Raw genomic sequence first — 23752 nt, 5'->3', positions numbered from 1 at the left:
TCAACCTCCATAAGCTTGGGTTGACATCTGAAAAGTAAAATAAGGGGGAAAAAAGAAGACACTACTGAAAAAACAATACCTTAAAAAAGTCACCTTTCTGATAACTGAACATTATTCAGTCAATTCAAAGGGCTTTTATGTCGTGTATGCTTAAAGCAGACAGCAAGGTAAGAGTCATAACAAAGGGACCAAATAAGCACTAACCAACACAGTGATGAGAAAAAATGAGGCACAACTACCACGTCTGTTTGCAAGGAACACTGGCAAAACACCCACAAGAGCATAAAGCAAGCAGTGCTCACAGTTAAACCTGCCAAAGCTGCTAAGTCAGGATGCAAGCACCGAGCAAAACTACATGGCTTCAATATTTTAGGTTTACGCTTGTGTAAGGAAACATCTCAATTGTCTATCTATATATTCAAATTACAAGTGTATTTCAAGATTTTAAAGTTATGCAGAAGAACATAAGCACAAGAGAAGGTTGGCAAAATAATTTCCTAGCATTACTTGCACTCTGTGCACTTTTACATAATAAAGGAAAACAAAGGAGAAGTTCTTAAGCATAAATGTTCACAAATCAGTGCATCTTAGAAAACATAAGATATTTGCAAACTTATTTTTTCTTCCCACTGGAATAAATACCAATGACTGGGTTTTCAGAAGTCACATTAATTTCAGAAAGTTTTCAAACATGCACATTATGTTTGCAGTCCAAGCCTGCATTGTCTGCATCATTATCAAAACTATTGCCTTCTGGACTTCACTTTCTATGAAGTTCTCAGATGCTGTGACATAACACAGCTGGTGTTTCCACCTTATTGACAATCCTTTCCTTGTTTTGTTTGATGGAGTTTTCCACCATTTTGGAACAATTCAGCATTTACTGATTACTGACATAGAAATGTTGTAGATATGAGCAGAGACAAAAGAACAATGCTGAATTCAAACCACAATTCCCAACTTACATCCAACATAACCTGTACTGGTTAAACAGATATCTCCTCAGCAAAGGAATTCCACAGCAGAGCAAGGTGTCAAACAGCTCAGTATGGTGAACCCCTAAGCACTGGGAACCTCTAAGGACCTGCAGGTCACAACAGTGATGTTACAAACCACAGGGGAGTACACACTGACCAGCACCACACAGCACAACGATGAAGAAATTGTTGAGGCCACCAGCAGAGCTGCAGCTCTAGGCCTCCTCTTTCTGTGGGCAGCTGGCACCAGGAAAGGACAGAGCAGGCAAATGTGACTGAACCTGAGGGTTGGCAACCAAAGCAGGAGAAGCAAAGGAGAGAGTTTTGTGCCAGTCAGGTAAGAGCCAGGGGTCAGCAGCAGAGTGGTTGTATCACTGTCATGGCTGCTGTGACCAACTGTGTTCTTCCTGTGTAGAGCAAACTTCTCCACACAATCAACAAGTGCTAAAAATAAAAGCTACTGCAGAACTCGTGCTGGTTGTCCACGTTAGATGAAACAAAGTGGAAAGTACTGATGCAGCTCCATGCAGAATCTCTGTACCTACACCTGGCCTCTCCACCCTCACCAAGGGCAATCTCTACAGCTCTAGACTGGCCCAGGAGCCAGTGGTAGGTTTCAAACCTACCACTGCTTGCATTGCCATGAGTCTTCTGTTCAGCCATAGGGCTCAAGCCCCTGGCAGGTTTCCCTTTAACCTCTCTGCCCTCACACACAGCCTCCGAGCAGAGAAAGGATCAGCTGAGAGAAGAGAAAGGTAAAAGAAGGAATGCCACTGCACCTCTCCCTGTAGTAGCCACTGTGTTTTATGTTTGGCCCCAGGACCATGGGAATGAACATGAAGACACTGTGATGGCTCAGGATGAGTTTAGAACACACACACACACTCTGCTTTTTTTTTGAAAAATAAAAAATTGCCCAATACTATAAAGAGCTGGGAAACAATCTTAAATCTTGCTCGAAACAGAAATAAATAACTCAAAGAGATTCTTCAGTATGAAGCACTAGGACAAAACTGCTCTGAGCTATAATAACAGAGACAAAATAGAGAGGCACCTTGTGATTTAATGTCAGGTATTTATCAGTGATGATCCAAGATAAGCAGTACAGTAACTGTTAGCTGTTGAGCTTAAGAGATGTTTAGCAAAATATACCTCATCCAAACATCATGGTAAAATTTAACTCAGGAAGTAACCTTCACAATTGCCTAATATTGCTCCTTGCAGCCATAACTAAAATATCCTTGGATACCTGTTCTGAATTATTGCAGTAGTCTAAGATACTAAAAACCTTTCCACATCCTACCCTGAAGGTGTGGTAGCACTTTTCCACCAAGGATACTTTAGCTTGCTATGAAATTAATCAAAGTGATAGGTATGAAGAGAAGTTTAATTAATGCTTTCTGGAGATTTCTGGGAGCTCGGTTTGAAAGGAGAAAGAATCTCTCATGGGAGTGGATGCCAGAAAATGGTCCTGAGTCCTTCACCCTTGCTTCCCATTTTATCCTTTGCTTCCATGCATGCAGCAGCAGCACACGTAAAGCTAATCACCCTTCCTTCCCCCTGGATCCTGGAACAAGCCACAGCCCAACAGCAAAACCACTAAAGAGCACACACAGTTCCCTCCCCTGGGAGACAAGAGAATGAACTGTGCATGGTCTAAGCCATTGCTAAATCTTAGTACATAGCTGGAGGAACATATGCCAAAGGGTGAGCCTTAGATAAGAATCTACAGAGCAAAGCTGAGAACAGGCAGGTTCCACTCTCACTGCCAAAAAACACAAAATAGCCTCCCCTGTGACGAGGAACCCCCTCACCAAAAGAGAATTCTGGGTTACAGAGAATCAGCCTGCCCCACTCACAAGCCACCTGCTCTGAAAGCTGTTCATGTAATGTACAAACGTCTCTGAAGGCAGAAAAGGATTTAGGTTCACAGTAAATACACGATGTACATCCACTTACTGGCACCTTACAGGCTAAAGGCAGTCTGGAAAACAAGAAGGCAGAATATGGAATTGACAGGTTTTCAAAGATGACTTACACAATCAGCTCCTAATAGAGCAAACCAAATGTAAAGCTCCAGAGCTCAAATTTACTTCAAAAAAACTGAGTCTAAAACGCTCCCAAAATAAACAGCTTGAGTCCTACTTAACTGAGGAAGCCAGAAAGCTGAAATATGCGACTGTATCTGAGTGGAGATAGTTTTACAAATTGCCTGAATGCAGTACAAGGGTCGGCAAGAACGCACAAGCCCTGAAAAGACTGAAATGCAGCCCAGCAAAGGTAGCAGGCAGCACACCATTGCTAAACTACTCATGGCATTGAACTGGGCATCCTGGGAGAAAATTACAAGCTCAGCCCCGTAAAGGGCTACTCACACAGCTTGGAGAGAGACTCCTGTGCAACCATTTATAAGCAGCAGAATGTGTTTTTTCTGGTAGGGCTCAGAGAGCGTTTCCAACGTGGTGTAATTGCTTGCGTGCTTATTGAAGAGGGGGACAAGGGCAGGAGCAGGGGGATTAAAAGGAAAAAAAAATCATCTGTTTACAGCATTGTGCTGCTTTTCAAATGATGTTTTCTTACATGGCTCCAGTTTTAGGCACAGCTACCGAGTTTCAGGCTAATGCAATACTGCTGCAAGTATCGCAGTGGAGAATCTGACTTCATGTGCTATGGCATATATTGTTGGTGGCTCTGTTACTGCATTTTACAAAGTCATTTTTCTTGGTGTGGGAACACTGTTATTCTTGGTGTGCAAGGCCTGCTATGGAAAAATTAGAAGAGAAGAGGATAAACTTCACGATGAATTATTTTCTCTCAGAATGAAAGCACAGATTTTAGAGCATCGTAAAGTATTAAAAATGTCTTCCAAAATTTATTTTCAAGCCTTCCCTTGGTTTTAGAACTATGTAAAAAGATAAAAATGTACCCAAGCTGCTTTTTTCCATCTCTTAATATAGCTTCATTTTCTCTTCTTCAGAAAAGAAAATTTGTACTTCTATATTTCATAAATATGCTCCAGAACAACTTCTGGATGCTAATTAAATTAGACCTAGTAGAATTCTCAGCAGAAAAAATCTCCCCCTTCCCCAGTTCTCCCTTTTTTTTTTTTTTTCCTATTGGAAGAGATGGAAGGAAGGGAATAAAATCTGACTGAGAAACACAAGGCTGATTGCCTCTCATAACTCAAGACTGTAAGCTGCTTTACAACTCCAGTGTGGATTTCCCATTTTGTGCTCGTTTGCCCTGCCACAACCCAGTTCTAAGAGCAGCATTAAACTGCAGCCACGCAGAGATCCAGCAACCATCACTGCAGCAGAGAACCAAGGGAGCCTGTGCTTGTACCTCACCCACCCCAAAGAGGAGCTCAGGAGTATATTGGGATTTTTCTCCTCACTGCTGCTCCTTCGCAGACAGTCACAGCAGCACAAGACAATCCCAGACATCTGGAATCTCTGGAGACACACACAGCATGGGGAAGGGCACCAAAGGGAAAAAACAAGAGGGAGGAAAAAAATAACTTGCTTAATTTTAGGGTGGAAGGGTTTTTTCTTTTTTTTTCTATATTTCCTTCATCTCTCAGTCTAATTAATTGCAGGGGTTAACCCAACTGAAAAACCAAAAGAAATCAAAACCTATCCTATGAAATCCTTCCTTCATTTAAAAGACCAAGGGATGGGAGAAAGAGGAGCTCTTTCTTCTCTTACTGAATCAGACTTCAAATGCTTACAAACGTTTCAGACTATTTAAATCTCCAGCAATATTTTAAGATTACTAAGGATTCTTCCTGAATTCATTTTATGTAAAAAGGACCCAATTCTGACTACCTCATTTGTGCAAACAGACTGCCTAAGTCCTAAGAGACCATATCCTCAGCTTGATGATTGCCAGGGACTTTTGATACACATTTGCCATGTCAAAAGCCATCTATAAACAGTTGTTGCAAAGATTATTCTTTCCTGGATCTGCCACACTTCTTCAAGTGAAATTCCATCAAATGCAACGCCGATCTACTCACTTCTCACAATCAGTCCTCCCTACAGATGTACCAGGACAGAAAAACCCTGAGAGATGTCTAAGTGCTTGTATCAACAAGTCTGAGTTTGTGCCGTGCAGATTCTCTTCCCTGTGAGTGCAGTGCACGAGGATTTTGCATTTACTTCAGCAGGTGCCATGATACAGCCCAAAACCTGCCAAAATCAGAAGATGCCAGTGCAAACTTCTCATTGAGATTTATATTGTGATCCTCTGAATGGAAGCATTTGCCTGCTTAAGTGCAACTTTCTAAAGCAACAGAATCCAGCTAGCAACAGAATTCCTGGAAGTTATAAAACCAGAAAATTGACAGGCTTCCATCTGTTTAACCAATTGCTCTAATCAATATCCTTTCCCTCCATAATGTTTTGTACAGATATTGTCTCTCAAATACATAACTGCAGAATCAATGGAGTTGGGAAGTATATATGAATTTCAATGCTACAAATGGCAAAACATTATGAAAATATGAACTGCTAAAGCTATCACGGTGCTTAAAGGCACAGAGTTTATTAAGGCAATCTGTAAAACATCACCAAACAGAAAAAAATTTCTTGAAGTCAACAATCTACAGGTTTTCATGAGACAGCCAAGTACAATGATAATAATCCAAGATAATTATCTGAAGATGATTTTCCTCTTGTTTTACCCTAACCTTACAACAGTGCTCTAAAAGCAGCTCCTCAGGGAAATGGCATCACCCAGAGTTCCCACTTGCCCAGATGTTTCTCTCATTATGTTACAAGCCTGTCAAGAAAAGGCAAATTCAGGGTTATTCTAATGATAGCAAACACCTCATAAAAAAACCTCTCCACATTTACTTTTCCAAGGAACATCATTTAAAAAGGCATTCCCAGTGCCCATGAGAAAAGAAGGCATCATTTATAAAACGTCATTACCAGAAATCTCGCAGATATTAAAAGAAAACATCCTGGAATGTCAAGCTGGTGATAAAACTGCAGCGACAGCATGGTGGGGCCTTACCCGCAGCGCAGGGCTCAGCACTCCTCAGCAGGACTCCCACCAAGTTCTGCAGGAGGTTTTCTGAGTTAGGGGGACCTGCCTCCAGGCTGTGACTGGAGCCTGCAGCTCTGGGTTCCCTCCTGTGGCTAGTGGGTTCATTTTGGGGACCACCAGCTGGGGATCCCGTGCATACAGTGACCAGTACAGCCTGCACTCTCCTTACCTCTCCTTGGCTTTTATCCTCAGCTGGTGCTATGATTCTTACCCAGATGATGGATAAATTTACAGTGATAATAATGATGACATTTTTTGTCAGTTTATCGCATGACTTGGTAGTTGATTTTATTTTATCACTTGGGTGGAGGAGAAGAGAGCATGCCAGGGGCACACGCAACTGACCAGAGATTTACAAGCTTTGCCTGTGGATGTTGGTGATTCTGCAGCTTTGATCACTGTCTCCAGCCATTATAAATGAATGGCAACATGTGATACTGAATAAAAAGAATGACCTGCAAGAATACTGAAACAGAACCAAAAAAAGTCCTTCACCTCTGTCGGGCATAATACACAGTGGAGTTTCATGGGAGAAGTCTTTCAAAAGACTGGAATGGGCCAGCTGGGTCACAAGCGCTGTCCTTCACATCACAAGCACTTATGACAATAAGTTTCTTGCCTGTTTCAGGACTCAGTGTTAGCCTGTTTCTTGAAGTTTTCCAAGGAAAGCCATACACTTAGTCACAGTATTTCCCGAGACCATACAACTATCTGTTCCCCTCTAGGGAATCCTGTGTCCCCACGAAGGGATGTCCTGGCTGGAACATGCCGTGCCTGACACGGCTGCTTCCATCCCTCGCCTGCCCAGGTGCGCTGGCCGTCGTCCGCTGCGGGAACACGCGTGGGAGCCGCCCCGACGCCTCCCGCATGGCATCGAACCGCGGCGCCGGAGCAGCTCTGCCTTTGCCCCCGAGAGCGTAAAGCCAAGGAGGGCGGGGGACACCCCGTAACCTCCCGGGGAAGCCCTCGGGCCGCGGAGCCCTCGGGGTCGCGACGGGCGGCGTGAGAAGGAGGAGGAGAAGGCGGACGGGGCAGGTGCACGGCGGCGGATCCCGTCAGCCCGGGCAGCCCCCGCTGCCCGGCCGCCCCCGACGGCCCCGGGGGACGCGGGAGGGTGGTGGGGGAGGCGGGGCGGCACTCACCTGCCGCTGGCTGTGGTTGCCGGCAGCCGAGGGGGCGTGGGGCTCTCCGCCGCCGCGCAGCACGGTGATGTGCAAGGTGAGCAGGAGCAGCCCCAGCAGCAGCAGCAGCTCGGCCGCCAGCCGCACCATCCTCTTGAGCCGGGCGGCTTTAGGGCCCCGCGGCGGCGGCGGCGGACCCCGACACACGCGGCGCCCACGGCGCCAGCAGCAGCAGCAGCAGCAGCAGCAGCAGCGGGGGCCGCCGCACCACGGCGGAGCCACGTCGGGGCGGGATGCCGCGGCGGCGGCCAGAGTCCCGGCGCTGCCCGGCGGCGGGCGGCAGGTACCCGAGGCCGGCGGCGTCTCTGCGGGCAGCCCTGCAAGCCAGAGGCAGCGCGGGCCGTCGGAAGGAGGGAGCGGGCGGCAGAAGCCCCGCCGCCTCGGGGAGCCGCGGCCGGCGGAGAGCAGCGGGTTTCGGCGGCCGGCGGGGACACGCTGCGAGGACGGGGGGAGCCGGCAGTGTGTGTGCGAGAGAGAGGGAGGAGGGAGGAGAGCGAGGCGGGGGGGCCGGGGACGAGTCTCACATGGCGGGGAAGCCGGGACGCTCCGAGGGGAGGAGAGAGCTCGGGGCTATCGCCTCCCTCCGCGCGGGGATGGGGGTGGCCCCTGAACCAGCTTCCCCCGCCGCCGCCGCCGCCGTGTCCTCGCCCGCCCCGCTGCTCCCCCCTCCTCTCCCGACGCCCGTCGAGGCGTCGCCCTGCCCTGCCCTGCCCTGCCCCGGCCCCTCTCGGTGCGGCGGGGACGGAGTGCGGTGCGCCGCGACCCCCGCCGGCTCCCAGCCCTCGAGCTCCCCGGGGAAAAAGAGGGGCAGATTGCAGCTTCCCTCTCCCGTCCACCTTCCTCTTCCTCCCCCTCTCTACCCCCTGGCTCGGCCGTGGGGAATGGGATAGGGGGAAGAGTCGAGGGGCTGCAAAAAGCTTCAGCTGCCCGCTGCCCTCCCGGGGAGCTGGATACCTGGCTCCATCTCTCCTCTCTCTTCCCTCCAGTGCCCTAGGGCTGGCAGGGGTAGCGCCACACTCTCTCCTGCCACCGTGCGTGCGTGTTTGCAAGCGGCTGCCGCTCCTCCTGGCTGCTGCTGCTGCTGCTGCTGCTGCTGCTTCCAGACCCACTTTCTCGCCCCCTCGCTCTGTGTCTGGAGAGGTACGCGTCGGATGCTTTTATACTGCCCTGCCTCCTTCCCCTGCTCCCCCCCTTTTCCTTCGCCCTCTCTGCAGCTCCTGCTCCAGCCTAGCGTGTCCCCCCCCCGCCCTGTTCCTCTCCTCCCCGTGCCGACCTGCTCCTCTCCGTGCCCTGCTTTGCCAGGACACCCCACGGCTGCACCCGCACCTCTTCCCACACACCTTGCACCTTGCGTCCCGACTGCCATCTCTGCTCGGCTGGGATGGATCTGCCCTGGAGTGAGTGACACATCCCTCCCAGCTGGTCTGTGCGTCCCTAGTGGGACTCCACCGGGGTTTGACACTCCTTACTCTTCCTCTGGGTTGCTGACCTGTGTCAGTACTCTGGAAAAACCTTTCTCTCTCTGATGGGAGGCCCCTCAGATTTAAAAGTAATGCAAACTTGAGAATATGTGAAAATGAGGGTTGGATTATCATTTGCTACAAGTCAATATCTCAGCGTCCAGTCTGAGGGAGCCGGATATCTTTGTGGGTGCTCAAGGTGCAGCTCAGTGTGACAAGAACAAACACAGCTCAAATCAGCTTGAAGCATAAATAAAGCCACCTAACAAAAAAATGGGAGTTTTGGAATCTTTGTTGTCGTTCTTGCACAATTGGGAATGTTATGTGTAAAAATGAGGATATGAACAATCTGTGAGTGTGTGACAGCTGAGAGGCTGAATTGGTCTAAAATATCTAAACTGGGGAAAAAGTATCTCCCAATCTGAAACATTTTCATCTGGAGATCAGTGTCCCTAGCAGGGTTTCCTGCAAGGTAAGGATGAGATGTTCTCCCAGTGTGCAGCGCCAGCTGGGACAAGGCGCATCATGGGAGTCTTAGCCCACACTGTGCCCTGGAAAACTGGCACTTTTGGGGCAGGGGGAGAATCAGAGCTCCACAGAGGTTCCTTGCAGGTCTTGGAGCATCTGAAGGCTGTGGTCATGAGTGAGTCAGAATGATGTCTTGTACTCTTCTAGTGATAACCACTGTCAATGATTGCACAGGAATCAGGCAAGGATGTAATTAATATAATTGTACTGGGGTATCATTAAAGATGTGACCAAAAGCCACAAGCCCCAAACTTTAAGATTTAAGGATTTTTAAATCCACAAACATACTCCATGTTAGCACTGCAGTAGGAATGATCAGCACAGATGCTTGTGCAGGGTAGGGACTCCCATGGGTCTGCCCTGAGTGTGTCAGAGGTACAGCTCCCATCTCATGAAATCACTTGTTGAAAATTACCCGGTATGGCCCTGATGCTCTTGGGTCATACAGAACAATTCAATACTGCATAAAGCCATAACAGCCTGTGGGACTGTCACATGGCTTTCAAAAAATGTGGTGCCTCTTTTTTTTTTTTTTTTTTTTTTTTTTAACCCAAACATTCCTTGGGCTAATCAAAATATTGAGAAGATAAAAACACTGATTGTACTTCAGTTGTCTTCGCTCGGCCTTGGCTGTCCTCCTGCCACCCTTGCTGCGATCCTGGTGGCAGTGGGCAGAAGCAGGGCAGCTACGGGGGGGCAGGCTTGGCAGCCAAGAGGCACAAGTGTCCTCCAGGTTTGCTGAAGTCTGACCATACATAGTGGCTGTCAGTGGATCCTGGCTGTTGAAGAAAAGTGGAAACTTGGCACATGAGTTCCGTATTTCAGAGCTCAATAGTACGAGTCGACAGCCAGAGCAAGACTGAAGGCTCGTAATGCGAAACAGTCTGAGTGACAGTCTGGTTTAAAACACACACATGGATCTGCCGCCGAGCTCTGGGTAATGCAAGTTCTCCCTTGCCTTATGAAACTGAACCAAAAGACATCTTTAATCCAGATGAGATGGGCCTGTACTGGTGTGCATCTCCTCGTGGCACATCAACGCCTTGAGCTGTTGTGCAAAGCTAGGGAGGGACAGAGCAGTGCTGCTCTCAGCAGCAGGCCGATGGCAGTGAGGAACCAAAACCTCTTCCCACTGGAAAAAGTTGGGGTAAAAATGGTACTTGGGAATGGCACTGCTGCCTGTGAGGCTGTCTGGGGCAGCGAGGCAGGAGTGGGAGCACACGTGATCTGGAGATGCCCCTTTAAATTCACACTCTTCAGTCAGCAGATGACTTCATCGATGATTCCAGACAGCTGAATCAAGACCTGGAAGGGAGATGGATTTAAAAGCAAAGGGGGAAGTTCTCTTTTCCCAGCTGGGTGGACACTTGCTCAAGCAGCCACCATTTAGTCCCTGGAAGATGAAGTCAGGGTTCACCAGGAGGAGGGGACCATAGCTAGCCTGAGGGGGATACTGGATACTGCTCCTGGGGTGTGGCTGTGGGCACTCAGCAGGGAGGTGGATCAGCAAGTGGGTCTGACAGTGGTGTTGGGATAAGAGACGTGTGTTCCTGTGATAGCTCCCTGTAAAGGCTCACAGCTCACACCTCACCCCTCCACCTCCAGCTTTTACCTTCCATTTCTCTTCCCTCCACCGATAAAGGCAGACTCAGCTCCTGTGCGCTTCCAGCTTCTTGCCAGTGCAAGGGAAAATATCAAGAGCCATTGGGAAAAGAGCCCAAGCTCTTTGACGAGCACCACAGTGCCCAGCCAGGCAGTGTAACCCAGCTCACATGATGGCAGTCAGCAAGCTCTGGGATGTCCTCTGGCACCCTGCCTCTCACACACCTCACACGTCCCATGCACCTCGTTGTGCAGCTTCAAGAGCAAGTAGTGGCTGTCCATGCTGCAGCCTCCACCACAGGGAGAGAACTCTCTCCTGGGAGGTGTTTCAGGAGCCTGTTGGCTACAGCTATGACACTGCCAGAGGAAGGGCCCAGAGTCTCACACCAGCCTGCCAACAAAAATGCCGCTGTACCACCTTCAGGGCTCCAGGCCAACAAACTTTGGCCAGGGCTGAATTTGTCGTGTCCTTACTGACATGTCCTGATGGTGATGCTCCTGTCTCCAGCATTAGCCATCACAGCTTATCACCCCACGTACTGTCCACCACACTGCCTGGGGCAACCCCTCTTCATCACTGTGCAGGCACCCACACTTGGTGTTGTCCTGAAAACCAAAGTATTGCCTGAGACACAGCACACTGCAGAGGCTGGGTGGTCCTAGGGACTGAAATAAACATTTTGGTTCATTTCGTTGATTGTACCTCGTCAGGTGTGAAAAATCCTCACTTTGGATGAGTGTCACCAGGTGACAACCTTCAAGGCCAACATGAAAATCACTGGATAAGAAGGGGAGAGAAAAAAAAAATCAGTATCATATAATATTAACAAACATAACTCACTTTACATGTTTTATCTCAGAAGTGAGAAGGACCACTGGGTTTTATGTCACAGTATCAAGACTCACTGGGGTCCTACACTGAAGCAGTCCCAGCAATTAAAAATTATTGGTGTTACCTGGTTGTCCACTTTACCCCTTTACTGTTCATCCTGGCATTGCTCCAGGACTGTGAAGGCATCCTGTCTGTAAGATCTGACAGCTTTTCAGAGAAGCATTGCTGCTCCTCAGCCTGCACCCACTCCCAGGATGCCATCGTTTCATCTTTAAGCCTAGGGGTTGCTTTAAATTTATCAGGGATGAAAACCTGGCTCCACTGAAGTCGTTGGCAAAGCTCCCATTGACTTCAGAGAAGCCAGGATTTCACCCTAAGATGCTTTGTAGATTATTGGTGAATGGAAAGCATACGTCTGGCTTCTCCAGGGTTATTATTGTTGGTGGTGACCTCTGCTCTGGCAAGCATTGAGCAAGGCTGCGTTGAGACAGATGCTTAAAGCTTTCCCTACCTCTTCCCCTGCTTCCTCACAGGGGCTTTGCTTTATGGCTCATCATCTTGGATGCTGCTTATCAAGGAATACCTTCCCTGTTGCCTGCCAGTGGAATTTAATGCCTGTTTGCCCACATTCCCCTTCCCCCAACGCCAGCAGATCAGCAGATAGGAGACAGAATGGCTGATTAGCTTCCTAGCCCCAACCTCTTAGCTATAAGCTGCAAATGCACACACAAGTGTCTTCTCTCAAAAAAAAAAAAAAAAAAAAAAAAAGGGAAAGAAAAAAGAATATTATTCCCTTGTTCCCTTGCAGGCAACCCAAGTCTTTCTGTGACTCATGGTTCCTTTATCTCAATAAATTGCTCCTTGAATAGTAACCACCCTCTTTTTAAGAGAACTGATTACCTTAGAGTTCTCAATTTTCCTGCTTCTCCTAGACTGGTGCTTTTCTTCCTGTCTACATATTTTGCCACCAGCTGGGGTCAAGATTTCTGAATTCTGCAGTGCCTGTGTGACAGGCTGGAAATTCAGCAGCCACTTTATTAAAAGTTGAAGCCAAACCGGAAATGTATAACAAGTCTGGATTATGGAATATGGAAATGGAGAAAACAGAAAAAACAATCCAGTCCAGTTTCCCAACAGCTAGGTTGGGTTTTTTAATACTAAATTCTCTTTATTTTACAGTCTGCCACATTTTCACTTTCCAATATGCTGCTCATTTTTGTACTGATGATGTGCAACTGCACTGGAGCGTTTGCCAAGCTGTGGCAGTATGGGACTGTGGGAACCAGCATGCCAGGCAAGGTTTTTCAGAAGTGCCCAATGACTCCAAATTCTGCTGACTTTCATGAGAGCTTGCCACAAGGCAAATTTGCCTCTTTGGAGAAATGCAGTGAAACCAGCAAATGCCTTTCCTCTGAAGAGAGTTTTAGCAGTGCAAAAGTGCCTGGGTTGGTGCAGTGAAGCTGAGGGTTTCAAACAGAGGAAAGGCTCCCACTCTGGATTGATTTATTGTCGTTCCCTGGTGGTTTTCTGGCAGCAGTGACCCATGTGGCAGAGATGGCCCCCTGGCCCAGAGCAGGGAGGCAGCCCCCTGTTTTGGCAGCAGTGAGCCATTAGATTGGCTCATCCACTAACTTGACTCAGCCAAATTTATCACTAAATTCAAATTATTACATAGAATAAATAAGGCTGCAGCTCACCCTGTGCTCACACAGGCTGTCAGTGGGTGCACAGCAGCACCCAAACAGGTCTGGTGGGTGCTAAATACAGAGGGAGGAGGTGATCCTGGCATAGCTGGCAGCTGAAAAATATGTAAATTACCCTAAGGTATTGTTTGACTGAGGCTTGAATTTCTTGATTGCTTCTGACAGGTCTTATCCTATGACCAGCAGTGTAGCAGCCAGTGTTTTTGAGAGTTAGAAAGAAAGAAAGAAAGAAAGAAAGAAAGAAAGAAAGAAAGAAAGAAAGAGAGAGAAATTCATACCTACTGCACCAATGATCTCCAACTCCTCACTTCTGCAGGGAAAATATCACATTATTGGCTTGCAATTGGCTTTTTTCAAGACAGCTTTTGTGACTCTGGAGATCAAAAACTTATTAACAATAATAACAATAACAACAATAACAACAATAATAACAATAATAACAATAACACTAACAAATAAATAACAGAAATAAGGCCGCAAATTCAGGCTGAAGGACAGCTCTGCAGCAGGAAAGGAAAAGGAGGATTTCATAGTGAATCCTGTGATGGTGGGTGAGATGAAGGCCTGTCTCCTAAAAGAAGTGTTCACCTGTGTCCATTGCAGGAAGGCCTTCATTCCCAGAGGTGAAGAAAATAGAACTCATTTCTGAATGAGTTCAGGTTTCAAGTGTCACCTTGCTTCATCTGGGTGATTTAACACACCTGTAGCACAGCCTGTGCAGAGGGACTTGAACTGCTGTTGGTGAGTTGCAGCACTGGCATAGGTAAGGATCTGCCTGGACTAGTTATACCTCCTGGAAAGGGGATCAAGGGGCTTCATTTTATTGGTTTTGCTCAGTCAGTTCCTCTGCTTGGTAGCCAACACTGGTGTTTCCTAATATCTTTGTGCACTGCTTTGTCAAGTCAAAATTATGCCGCATCAGTGAAATATTTGGTTTTGAAACCTGCATATTCTAATACTCCATTAATTAAATACTGAAGTGCTGATTTTACACTAAAGTTTCTCAGCTCAATTTTGAGCCAGTGCTTTAGGAGCCAAACAGTACTAATGATAAACACTCTCTTCTGTAAAGCAAAAGTTTTCAGATAAGCACTGCACACCACAAGCTGATGTAGGAGGAAAAATGCCACAATCCTGTCATTAGAGAAGAACTTTGTTCAACAAAGGTGGCAGAAACATGGAGAGTGAGGGGAAGCTCTTTCCCTGCCATTTGCCTCTTCTCTGAGGGCCATTGGCACACCAAGTCAGAGCCTGATGACAAATGCTGTATTCCCTGCAGGGACATCTGGATGATCTGTGACTGGTCTTTTAAAACACACATTTTTCTGAAATGCAGGGAAAAAGCTTTTATGGGAAATAAATCTTTGTTCTGCAGGGATTGTGACAACGTGCCCAGTAAAGGCTTTTGGCTGTAAGGAAACGCCAAGAATAGGCTCAGAGTTACTACAGCAGGTGAAGAAATAATTCAAATTAGCAAATGTGTTTAATGCTTTTTATTAAGTTGCTGAGGTGTCAAATTAATTGTTCCTGGACTAAGGGTGGGCAGTAGGATTAGATGCTCCTTCCAGCAGGGCTGAAGTGCTGTTTCTGTGGCCTCCCTTAGTGCAGTGTTTCTCACAGCAGTGCCCATGTCTGTGATACCTCAGTACCTAAAATAATAATCACAACGCTAAATAGTGAGGGACTCCCTGGGGGAATGTCCCAGCTAGGAGAGGACAGGAATAACTGGGGAATGTGGAGGATGACTTTATGTCAAATAAGGCAACAGAGAAAGAAAACAGAATCTGGGACCTCTCATGTAAAATATTTAATTCTAAGAAAACCATTCTCTGCTACCCGACTTCCAGCGTGCTGTCTGGCAAACAAATGTGCACATTGCTGGTGCTCTCAGGCTCAGTTTGGATAGCAACAGCTTCACCTACTGTCCACAATGGAATGGTGGAAGTCTGAGTGGGTCTGAACGAGATGCTCAGGGCACAGAGAGAAGCTGCAGAAAGCTCCAGAGAGCCTTTGCAGAAACCTGACTGCTGCATGCCAGTGAATAGCAGGCAGGGAGCACAGGTGTGGGGAAATCACACAAACACCTCTCCTGGTCCTGCCAGAGCAGATGTTCTTGGCAAAGCGCTGTGGTTGGATGGAGACACCGGTCTGGGCTGGCTGGAGGCTCCTCGGGAGAGACGGAGGGAGAATGGTTTGAATGAGCAGCACTTCGGTACCTGTAACTGAGGCAATCACTGCAGATCAAAGCAGGTGTTTATTCAAGGCAGCTGGCCTGTCTGGAGAAGATATTCACTCCTCTAGTACCCTGAAGACAACAGCAAGTGTGAAACACAAGCCTGGAAAAAGCAATACCTGGGGCTCCACCTTGCTGACAGAGACAGTCACTTGTCAACAGCAAGTGTGAAACACAAGCCTGGAAAAAGCAATACCTTGCTGACAGAGACAGTCACTTGCGGCTAATGAGCAACTAAGATTTTTCTTCTCTATCCATTAGTAACATCCTTGTGCAGCTGGAATTGGCTTCAGCAGGTGATGCAATGCTACACAAATCCTCATGGGAGGGTTTGAAAGACTGGTACAGGAAAGGGGCACGCATCACTGTAAACAGCACAGCTCCCTCCCATCAAGCCTTTATAAAGTTGCTCATTTTATGCAGTTGTATCACTTAACAGTTTATGCATTTCCAGTGCATTTCCTTATACATAATGCCATTCTTTCAAAATGTGACGTGTGTGGGCTTATTGTGCTGCTTATTGAAGCTGCTGGTGTTTTTTTTCTGGATAGCCAACCAGTCTGTCCAGCTGGCAGAGCAGCTGGGCCAGCTTCTTGCAGTTTTAGTTCCAGAGTCACCTTTTCACAAGATTAAAAACTCTGAGGCAGTTTCTAGCCCTAGACCCACAAAGCAGGTTGTTGATAAGATTGTTGGCTCAAGAAAATAGGAAATTTGTGGCTGGGCCCACTATAAAAGGAAATTCTTTTCCATGATTTACAAATAAATGAACTTCAGCGCAGGCAGGATCAGACCCTGTGTATGAAGAATTTTTTTACTGTATATGGAGATACATACAGTATGAGACATATAAGTAGAGAGGTCTTTTTTAAACAAGAAACTACTTGAAACAGAATGAGGAAGGGAAAGAAAATTAACCCATTTTTGACTTCTTAAACTCAAGTAGCTTTTTAGTAGATCCCCGGGGGAGTTCTTCTGTAAAATGCTACAATTTACAAGTGGGTTTAACTACACATGTTACTTTTCAACCACAGACAGACAGGAAAAGATCCAATTGACACCTGCATCAGAGAACAAATGGGACACAAAAGATGAAACTCATTTCAAAGGATCTATTTGTTTGTCTCTTGTCATGGATTAAACCAGGGGGGTACTATTTCAGGATGGATTCTGCTCCCATTCCAGGCAATGGGGAAAAAAAAAAGCCTATTTGAGTGAATAACGCAGAACCCCTTGGCAAAGAAAAGAGTTGGTCTTTGCTGAAGTTTTACTGACAATTCTGCAGTAACGGGGCATATAGTACTTCTGAAATGCTCGATTTTGAAGCCAGATGTTTGAAATTTGAATATTCACACTTGCTGAACTTTAAACAGACCGATGAAAGTTTACTGAAAAACAATTGGGAATACAAGAATTTTTTTTTAAGAATGCAAAGTACCACAGTGCTTTTTAAAAATAGGTTTTCAATTATTTGATTCAAGTCTAACTCAATTTAGAAAATTCTTCCTGTCTAAAGCAATTTCTTCCTGTCTAAAGCAATTTGTATGTGTGTGTAAGAACAGAGAAAAATTGCTGAAATTATGCTTTTTAGAAATTCAAACCAAAGGGAAAAAAAAATTACTACCTCATTGCCAGTAGTTTCATTAAAGGACATACAGAGAGATGCCAAAGCAAAAACTCCAAATCCTGAATATGCTTAACAGTTTGTGTGCAGGGGTTCTGTTTACAGAGCTCCCTCAAACACTCACCCATTTTTGCACTTTCTGTTTTGGTCCCTGGGTGACAGTGAGGTTCTGAGCTGCTTGGCTGCCACCCAGCTCTGCCTGCCCAAAGCAAGAGAAAAAAAAATCCCTGACACGAACATTTTGGCAGCTCTTTGTTCCAAAGAGAGCAGAACGTTGTCTCCTCCTTGCTGTCCTTTGATTTTTGTGGATGTGGTGGTGGCCTGGGTTTCCAAATCCCTGTCCCTGCCAAGCATTAAGCCAGGGTTCATCCTCACATCCTCACCTGCCTCTAATCCCCTGGAGCTGTGCCCAGTTTGTCCACACTTAAGCTTTTGGCTGTGTCTTTAATCACTGGGGGGCTGTGGGAGTTAGAGCCTGGACTGAAATCTGCTGTTCTGCTCTCACCATGAACCTCCCAACTGCTTTTTTTCCCTTAAAACTTTGAGCTACTTAAGTGTACTGAGTTAGTGGGACATTTCTTAAACTGGCATTGCTAAGGATGGCATGTATAGAGGAAATAATGAAGTCAAAGGGGCTTCAAAGCAGAAGGCAAACACTGGTAGCTGCAGATTTTAACTCCCAGCTCTTCAGCTCTGAGCACTCCAGCTTCAACAAAGAGGCCTGGAAGCTGCATTTGGGAGTGTCACTCCTGGTGGCATTTGCTGCTGCAGGGCACCCGGAGTCTGGAGGCCACCCCTCAGAGGGAGCTGCAGAATTTGGGTTGTGTAGACAGCAGAGAAGCAGCTAAACCCCAAAACGTGTCACAGGAGGTGATGGTGCACAGGTGCTAACTCTGAATTTCCTGCCTTTTGTAGCGAGTATTGTGCCCCTTCCAACCACATTAGAATGCCATTAAGAAATTATTTAATGTTAAATGCTAGGTTTTGGCATGCATTTACTCACATGCTTGAAATCTGATTTCTGCCTTTTTAACTCCCAATTGCTCGAGGCTAAAGGGCACAGGGGTTTTACATCAGTTTAACTCTTGTAGTTTGAAACTGGTACGACTGAGGTGTAGCTGCCCCCTCCCTGCAGGTAGGGATGATGCAAACAAAGTGCTTTCCAATCTGCAGGAATAATCAACACCAGTATAAAGCACCTTTTGCTGTTAACCTCCCTTTCGTTAGGGATTTCACTAACTTAAAAAACCCCATACCCTCCAACTGAAATAGATAGTGAATGTATGTGTAAACCAGATACAGGATGTAAAAGGACTGGAAGGCATGGTCATTCCTGCTTAAAAAATGCAATTACAGACATTAGGTGTGAAGAGATCAATTGGATGTGTGTGAAATTCAAGCTGCTGATTGTAGACTCATAAACAAAAGTAGCAATGGTTAAAGGTGTGAGCCTGCAACCTGCCCCAAGGATCCCCAGCAAACTCACCTGTATTATATGGCTGCCTGAAAAACTGACACCATCTTGGGGGGAAAATGAACCTCTAAATGTTTAAATTGCTCTGGTTTGTGTCCTTCTTGTGGTTATCAAACCTACAGAATCTTTGCAAATGAGTTTTGTATGGCAGCTTTAATTCTGCCTCTAGTAAGCACATGGCAATCCTCTCAGAAGCTGTGGGGCTGCAAACAGTTCTGGTTTGAGTAGAGCAGTGGTTACATCTGTAATGGCATCTACTTATTGAAGAAACCAGTATCAAATCAAACAGTTGATACAATCCTTAAAGAAATAAAGGACTTGTAAGAATAACATAAAAAGATATTTGATACCTCTTCAGTCCACTGACATTCTTTGATTGTTTCAGCAAAATACCAGACAATGGTTACCTGGGCTTGCAGAGAGACTCCTGCTAGGGCTGATGACATGAACTGAACAATCAGGGCTGAAAGGGCAAAATTCTGCCACTGACTGAAAATTATTTAAACAGTAAATTTAAAAAAAAGTAGACTAATCAGAAAAATTCACACACACATATATGTATATATAAACCTAAGAAGTCATTGCTAAATTTAGCAGGCAACCCAAAACTGATAAAGCTAGACAAAGCTGAAGGAAAGTAGGAATTTTCCCATGTGAGGAGGGACCTAGATGAAAAGGAAGGAAGGGAGCAGACATACAAGTGGGTTGAAAAGTAAAACAGCAACTGGTTTGCACAAAGGGAAATTACCTATTCCATCCTACTGGACAAAGGGAATGCAGCATCATTAATTGACATGAATTCTGGAAGCAAAAAGGACCATGCTTTTAAATAAATAATGCCTAACACTGTAGAAATGAGTGGTGGGATTCAAACAGAAAAGTGTTGAAACCAGAAGAACAAAAAATTTCTCAGCAAATCTAAGCTTTCCTATGTGACCAAAATCTCTCACTTGTATAGCACAATATTAGCAAAATCAATGGTGTTCCATCTGGTTTTTAATGTGGAATGCTGCATTTGCTTCACGTGGATCCCTGTGCAGTTCCTGAGCCTACTGACATTACTTTTGCTTTCTTCAGCTGCCTGTTGCTGCCCCACAGATTCATAAACTACAGGCTGGAAATCTCTTTTCTAAAGGATTTCAACCCTTGGAGCTCAGGACACAGTCATCTCAAGACCAATGGGGAAAAAAAACCCAACTACTGATGGGAATGGAAAGATTCTGCATTGGACTTAATTATCTAGGGCAAGGAGAAAACATCCCTTTCATCCAGAAATTGTGTAATTGTCTATTATGGGCTACAGTCTCTGCTTTAAAATGAGTGACAAAACTCATACTGAAATAAACAGAAGAAGGCTTTGACCCATGAGGGTTCAGACATTATGAAGCATCTGATTTGCTGATGGCTGACAAAAAAGAACATGGGAAAAACAATTCAGTCCTCAGACAATACACTTGCAACAACTGATAAGCCTCTCTCTCCCTCAAAAAATCCAAACCAAGCAAGAAACCTGAGCTGATGTGTCCACAGTGCACATGTGCATTTATGAGAGTAAGTTTGCTTGTTGCCCAAGTGGAAGTCCAGGCCATGCAGAGAAAATAAATTTTGTATGTTATTTGGGGGTTTTCTTGAGCTTGGGAATGTGTTTATTTATATATTATTTAATAGAGGAACAGTATAGGAAATGATCAGCACTAGAAAGACTGGTCAAGGCTATCACTACAAATAAAGAAACCAGGCTAAAAGACCAATGTGTTAGGCTGACAAACTGGATTTTAAATTAAGTTTTAGCTGGAAAGAGTTTCTAAAGCTATTTTTAGCCTCAACCATGTGAGAAGCACATGGCTCCATAAATACATTCCCCTCCAGAATAAGTTAATGGGGGTGGGGTGTGTGGAAGGAAACAACCTAAACAATTCATTTAAAGTTAATAACTGAGTCAAGAATTTTATAGCTTTGTTTTGGAAGCATTTGCCATTAAAGTGTGATTCACTTTTGCAATTACATCCATTCACAGAGCAGCAGTGCACGGGACAGTGGGCTGAAGGGAGGGTTGGAGTGGGGCTCTCTCAGCCCCCCTGCGCCTCTCTGGAGCTCAGCAAGAGGGGAATTGCTCAGCATTTTGGGGCAGCTGTGGTAGGTTCTGGCTCTGACACACCCCACAGAGGAACCTGCCTTTTCCTCTGCTCTTACAGAGAGGGATCTGGGAGAATCAGCCTGCACGAAACCCTGCAGGCATCGTTTAGGAAAACTGCACATATAAGCGTAACAGTAAAAAAAAAGAACAGTCACAAAATAATGCCCAGACATCTTCACCAAATATACAGGGAGGGACCCACTGGATGCCCTAAACACATCTGGTCTTCCAGCAGAAGAGAGTACTTCTAAGAGAAAGGATTTGTGCAACAGAGTCTGTTTTCCCAGCTACATCAGCAGACCTCACATAAAGGCCATAGCTCCTCTACAAACCTCCTCTCCTCTGGGTAGAGATAAAGATGACAAAGGACTTGTGCAATTAAAGAGTATCATTATGTCCTCAGTCTTCAAGCCTTTCAGTCAGGAGATGCTCCTTAGCTTTAGAAAGCAAAATAAATAAAGAGGCAAAAAATAGAGAGAGATAATTGGGACTATAGGGCTTGTTTATTCTGGTTCATCCCCTGACCCAAGAGGTCACAGGCCAGTTGCTTTGGTGCTGCAGCTCCCTGGGTCTGTGGATGAGTAAATCCAGTCCTGCTATGGGAGCAGACTGGAGGACTTGGCTGCTTCTTCATTTTGCTTGGTTTGTTAAGTCACTATAGACATCAAATTGCAGTTGTTGGTGAATTTGGCTCCCAGTTCGGAGGTGATGCTCTGAGGGATCTCCAAGACCATCTGTGGCCAAGAGGGTCATGGCGCAAGAGCAGCTGGACCTCTGTGCTGATGAAGGATCTGGAGGAGTTAGCTGCCTGTTCCAGTTTTGCAGATTTATTATTTATTTTTGTCATGTTGGATGGGAGATGTAAGGGTTTCTCCCTCAGTTTTCATGACTGCTTTGTTACGTGGGATTTTCTCTGGTACATGATCCACGTAAAGGTTAAAGTAAATGCAGAAATCCAGAAAAGAGACTCCATTAGCTGAAATGGTAATGAGCTGTAGTTTTTGGCATGCTGAAGCCTGGGTTTCACCTCCCTGCTCTATATGTTCATGTGTGTATCTCTGACTGTGGACTTAATTTTCTTAAACCGTACAGAGCAGTTTATCTTCGGTTACTTCTACTGTGGATTACTGGCTTTGCCTCTTTTCAACCTACAGATCAAAGGCATCATGTAAAAACAGTGCAATTATGACTAAAATAAACACTTTAAACTCTGTTACTGTGATTTCATCCAGATTTTTTTTTCCCCCTAGGTTTGTATTAACACTCATGTGACTCAGTCAGCATTGGTAGCAATCCCCTGCTGATCCATCGTTTGTACCCGGAAGACTTAACTGGTGCAACTTGTATTTTATTTCCTTTTTCCAGCCTGTCAAAAGTACATGCCCTTATGAAATGTACATGTGATACTTAGAAATCAAAAGAACAGCTAATTAATTACATCCCACCTCCTCATATGGAAAATGGATCCAAACTAGCATCTAAAACACAATGTGTTTGCTTTAAATAGCCAAATGCTGAGGGACCAGAGAGATCTGTGGGGAATTTTTGGCACCATATGAAGATTCTTTCAGCCCTCAAATCCCCCACCCTTGAATTCTGTGGTGGGTTAGTAGGGAAAGGATATAAAAATGTGGAATTTTTTTAAAAGGCTTTTCTCTTTGTTTTCTATTCTCTTTGGCTGCACTCTTATATTTTAATACCGTATAATAGTAAGGAACAAGGAGGGTCGTTCAAAAATATTTTTTAATCTTTATTAGAAGCAGAACTGCCTTTTGATGCTGCTGGACCACATTTACCTACAAAGCCCTGAAATGGCTGAAAGAACTGCAACCATAGCTTCTACTTAGGGGTTTTGAGGGGTGCCCACACAGTCTGAATGACTGCTGGCAGTGGGGAATACCAGGCTCTCACTAAGTTTGTACATGGTGCTGACCACTTCAGTATCGAGGCATTTCCCTGGGGTCCAAAATTAGATACCAGCGTTGCTCTTTTGCTTTGGAAACAAAAAAGATGCTTTGCTCAGGCCTGACTTTTTTCCACTTAACCCCCCTGTCATTAAGGCATATTTGACTTTAATTTACCATGGTGGGACAGTGTGACGAATTTAAGGGTTTTGGTGAAGGAGGAGGGGATTGCTTAGGTATTAACAGCTGTGAAGTGGAACAACAGTGAGAAATGGAGTGAGCTTTGGTCTCGGCTGTGATGGGAGTTAGTTCTCTCTCCTCCAAGGGCACATGTATTGCGCTTCTTTATGCTCTGTACTTTGCCCTTTCAGACTTCATTCTACGGCCTGCACCAGAAAAGGAAATCTGAAAGTCCGAAAAAAGCTTCTGGAAGGAATAAGAAAGGTACAGGGAGCATGAGGGTTTATAACAGAAGGTTTCATAATTCAAAAGTACGAAGGCTGCCCCATCCTCTTCCATTAGTGGAGGTGGATGCCTGTTTGCTTTTCCTTCCTCCCACATGCTGTACAATTCCAGCATCTATTGCCATTTGCACAAATGAACAACAGAGCCTCCTACCACTGGAATTTATAGATTTCTTCCACCTGTGGTCATTTCTATTTCATGCCCAGTGTGGAAAGCATAATCCAACCCCCAATTTCCGTGCCATGGACAGGATCTCACATTTCCATAAAAAATAAGCAAAACTTGTTGCTAATAGTTATTCAGACTGATCAAATGATCCCAATGCCTCACTTAGAATTGAACTCCTGGCATCACCTCATATCCCATATGGAATGTAACATCAGAATATTAGGAACATTAATGTAAACTAGCAGTCATATTAAAAAACAAGTAAACAAGAATTAAAGAAAATCATAAAAATTAGAAATGTGCAATTTTACAAGGAGGTGAATGTGAATGTTGACATAAAAAAAAAAAAAGCAGTATGAAAAGAACAGTAATTTGTCTTGTATAATGCATGAAAATGTCTGGGCTTCTCCAGTCTTAT

General features: G+C 45.4%; 1 protein-coding gene across 1 annotated transcript in view; it reads right to left on the bottom strand.

Moving 5' to 3' along the window:
• Positions 1-8365, bottom strand: part of ISM1 (isthmin 1) — a 41515-nt gene extending 33150 nt beyond the window's left edge. The window contains exons 1-2 of the mRNA XM_041425160.1: positions 8162-8365; positions 7169-7524 (exon numbers count right to left, since the gene is read on the bottom strand). Of these exons, the coding sequence (XP_041281094.1) occupies positions 7169-7524; positions 8162-8171 (366 nt within the window). The 5' untranslated portion in view covers positions 8172-8365. The remainder of the gene's footprint in view (positions 1-7168; positions 7525-8161) is intronic.
• Between the last annotated feature and the right edge of the window lie 15387 nt (positions 8366-23752).

This window comes from Onychostruthus taczanowskii, unplaced genomic scaffold (genome assembly GCF_017590055.1).
Source record: "Onychostruthus taczanowskii isolate IOZ18803 unplaced genomic scaffold, ASM1759005v1 scaffold87, whole genome shotgun sequence".
Lineage (NCBI taxonomy): Eukaryota > Metazoa > Chordata > Aves > Passeriformes > Passeridae > Onychostruthus > Onychostruthus taczanowskii.
The sequence above is the reverse complement of the archived record's forward strand: the minus strand, read 5'-3'. Positions and strand labels throughout refer to the sequence as shown.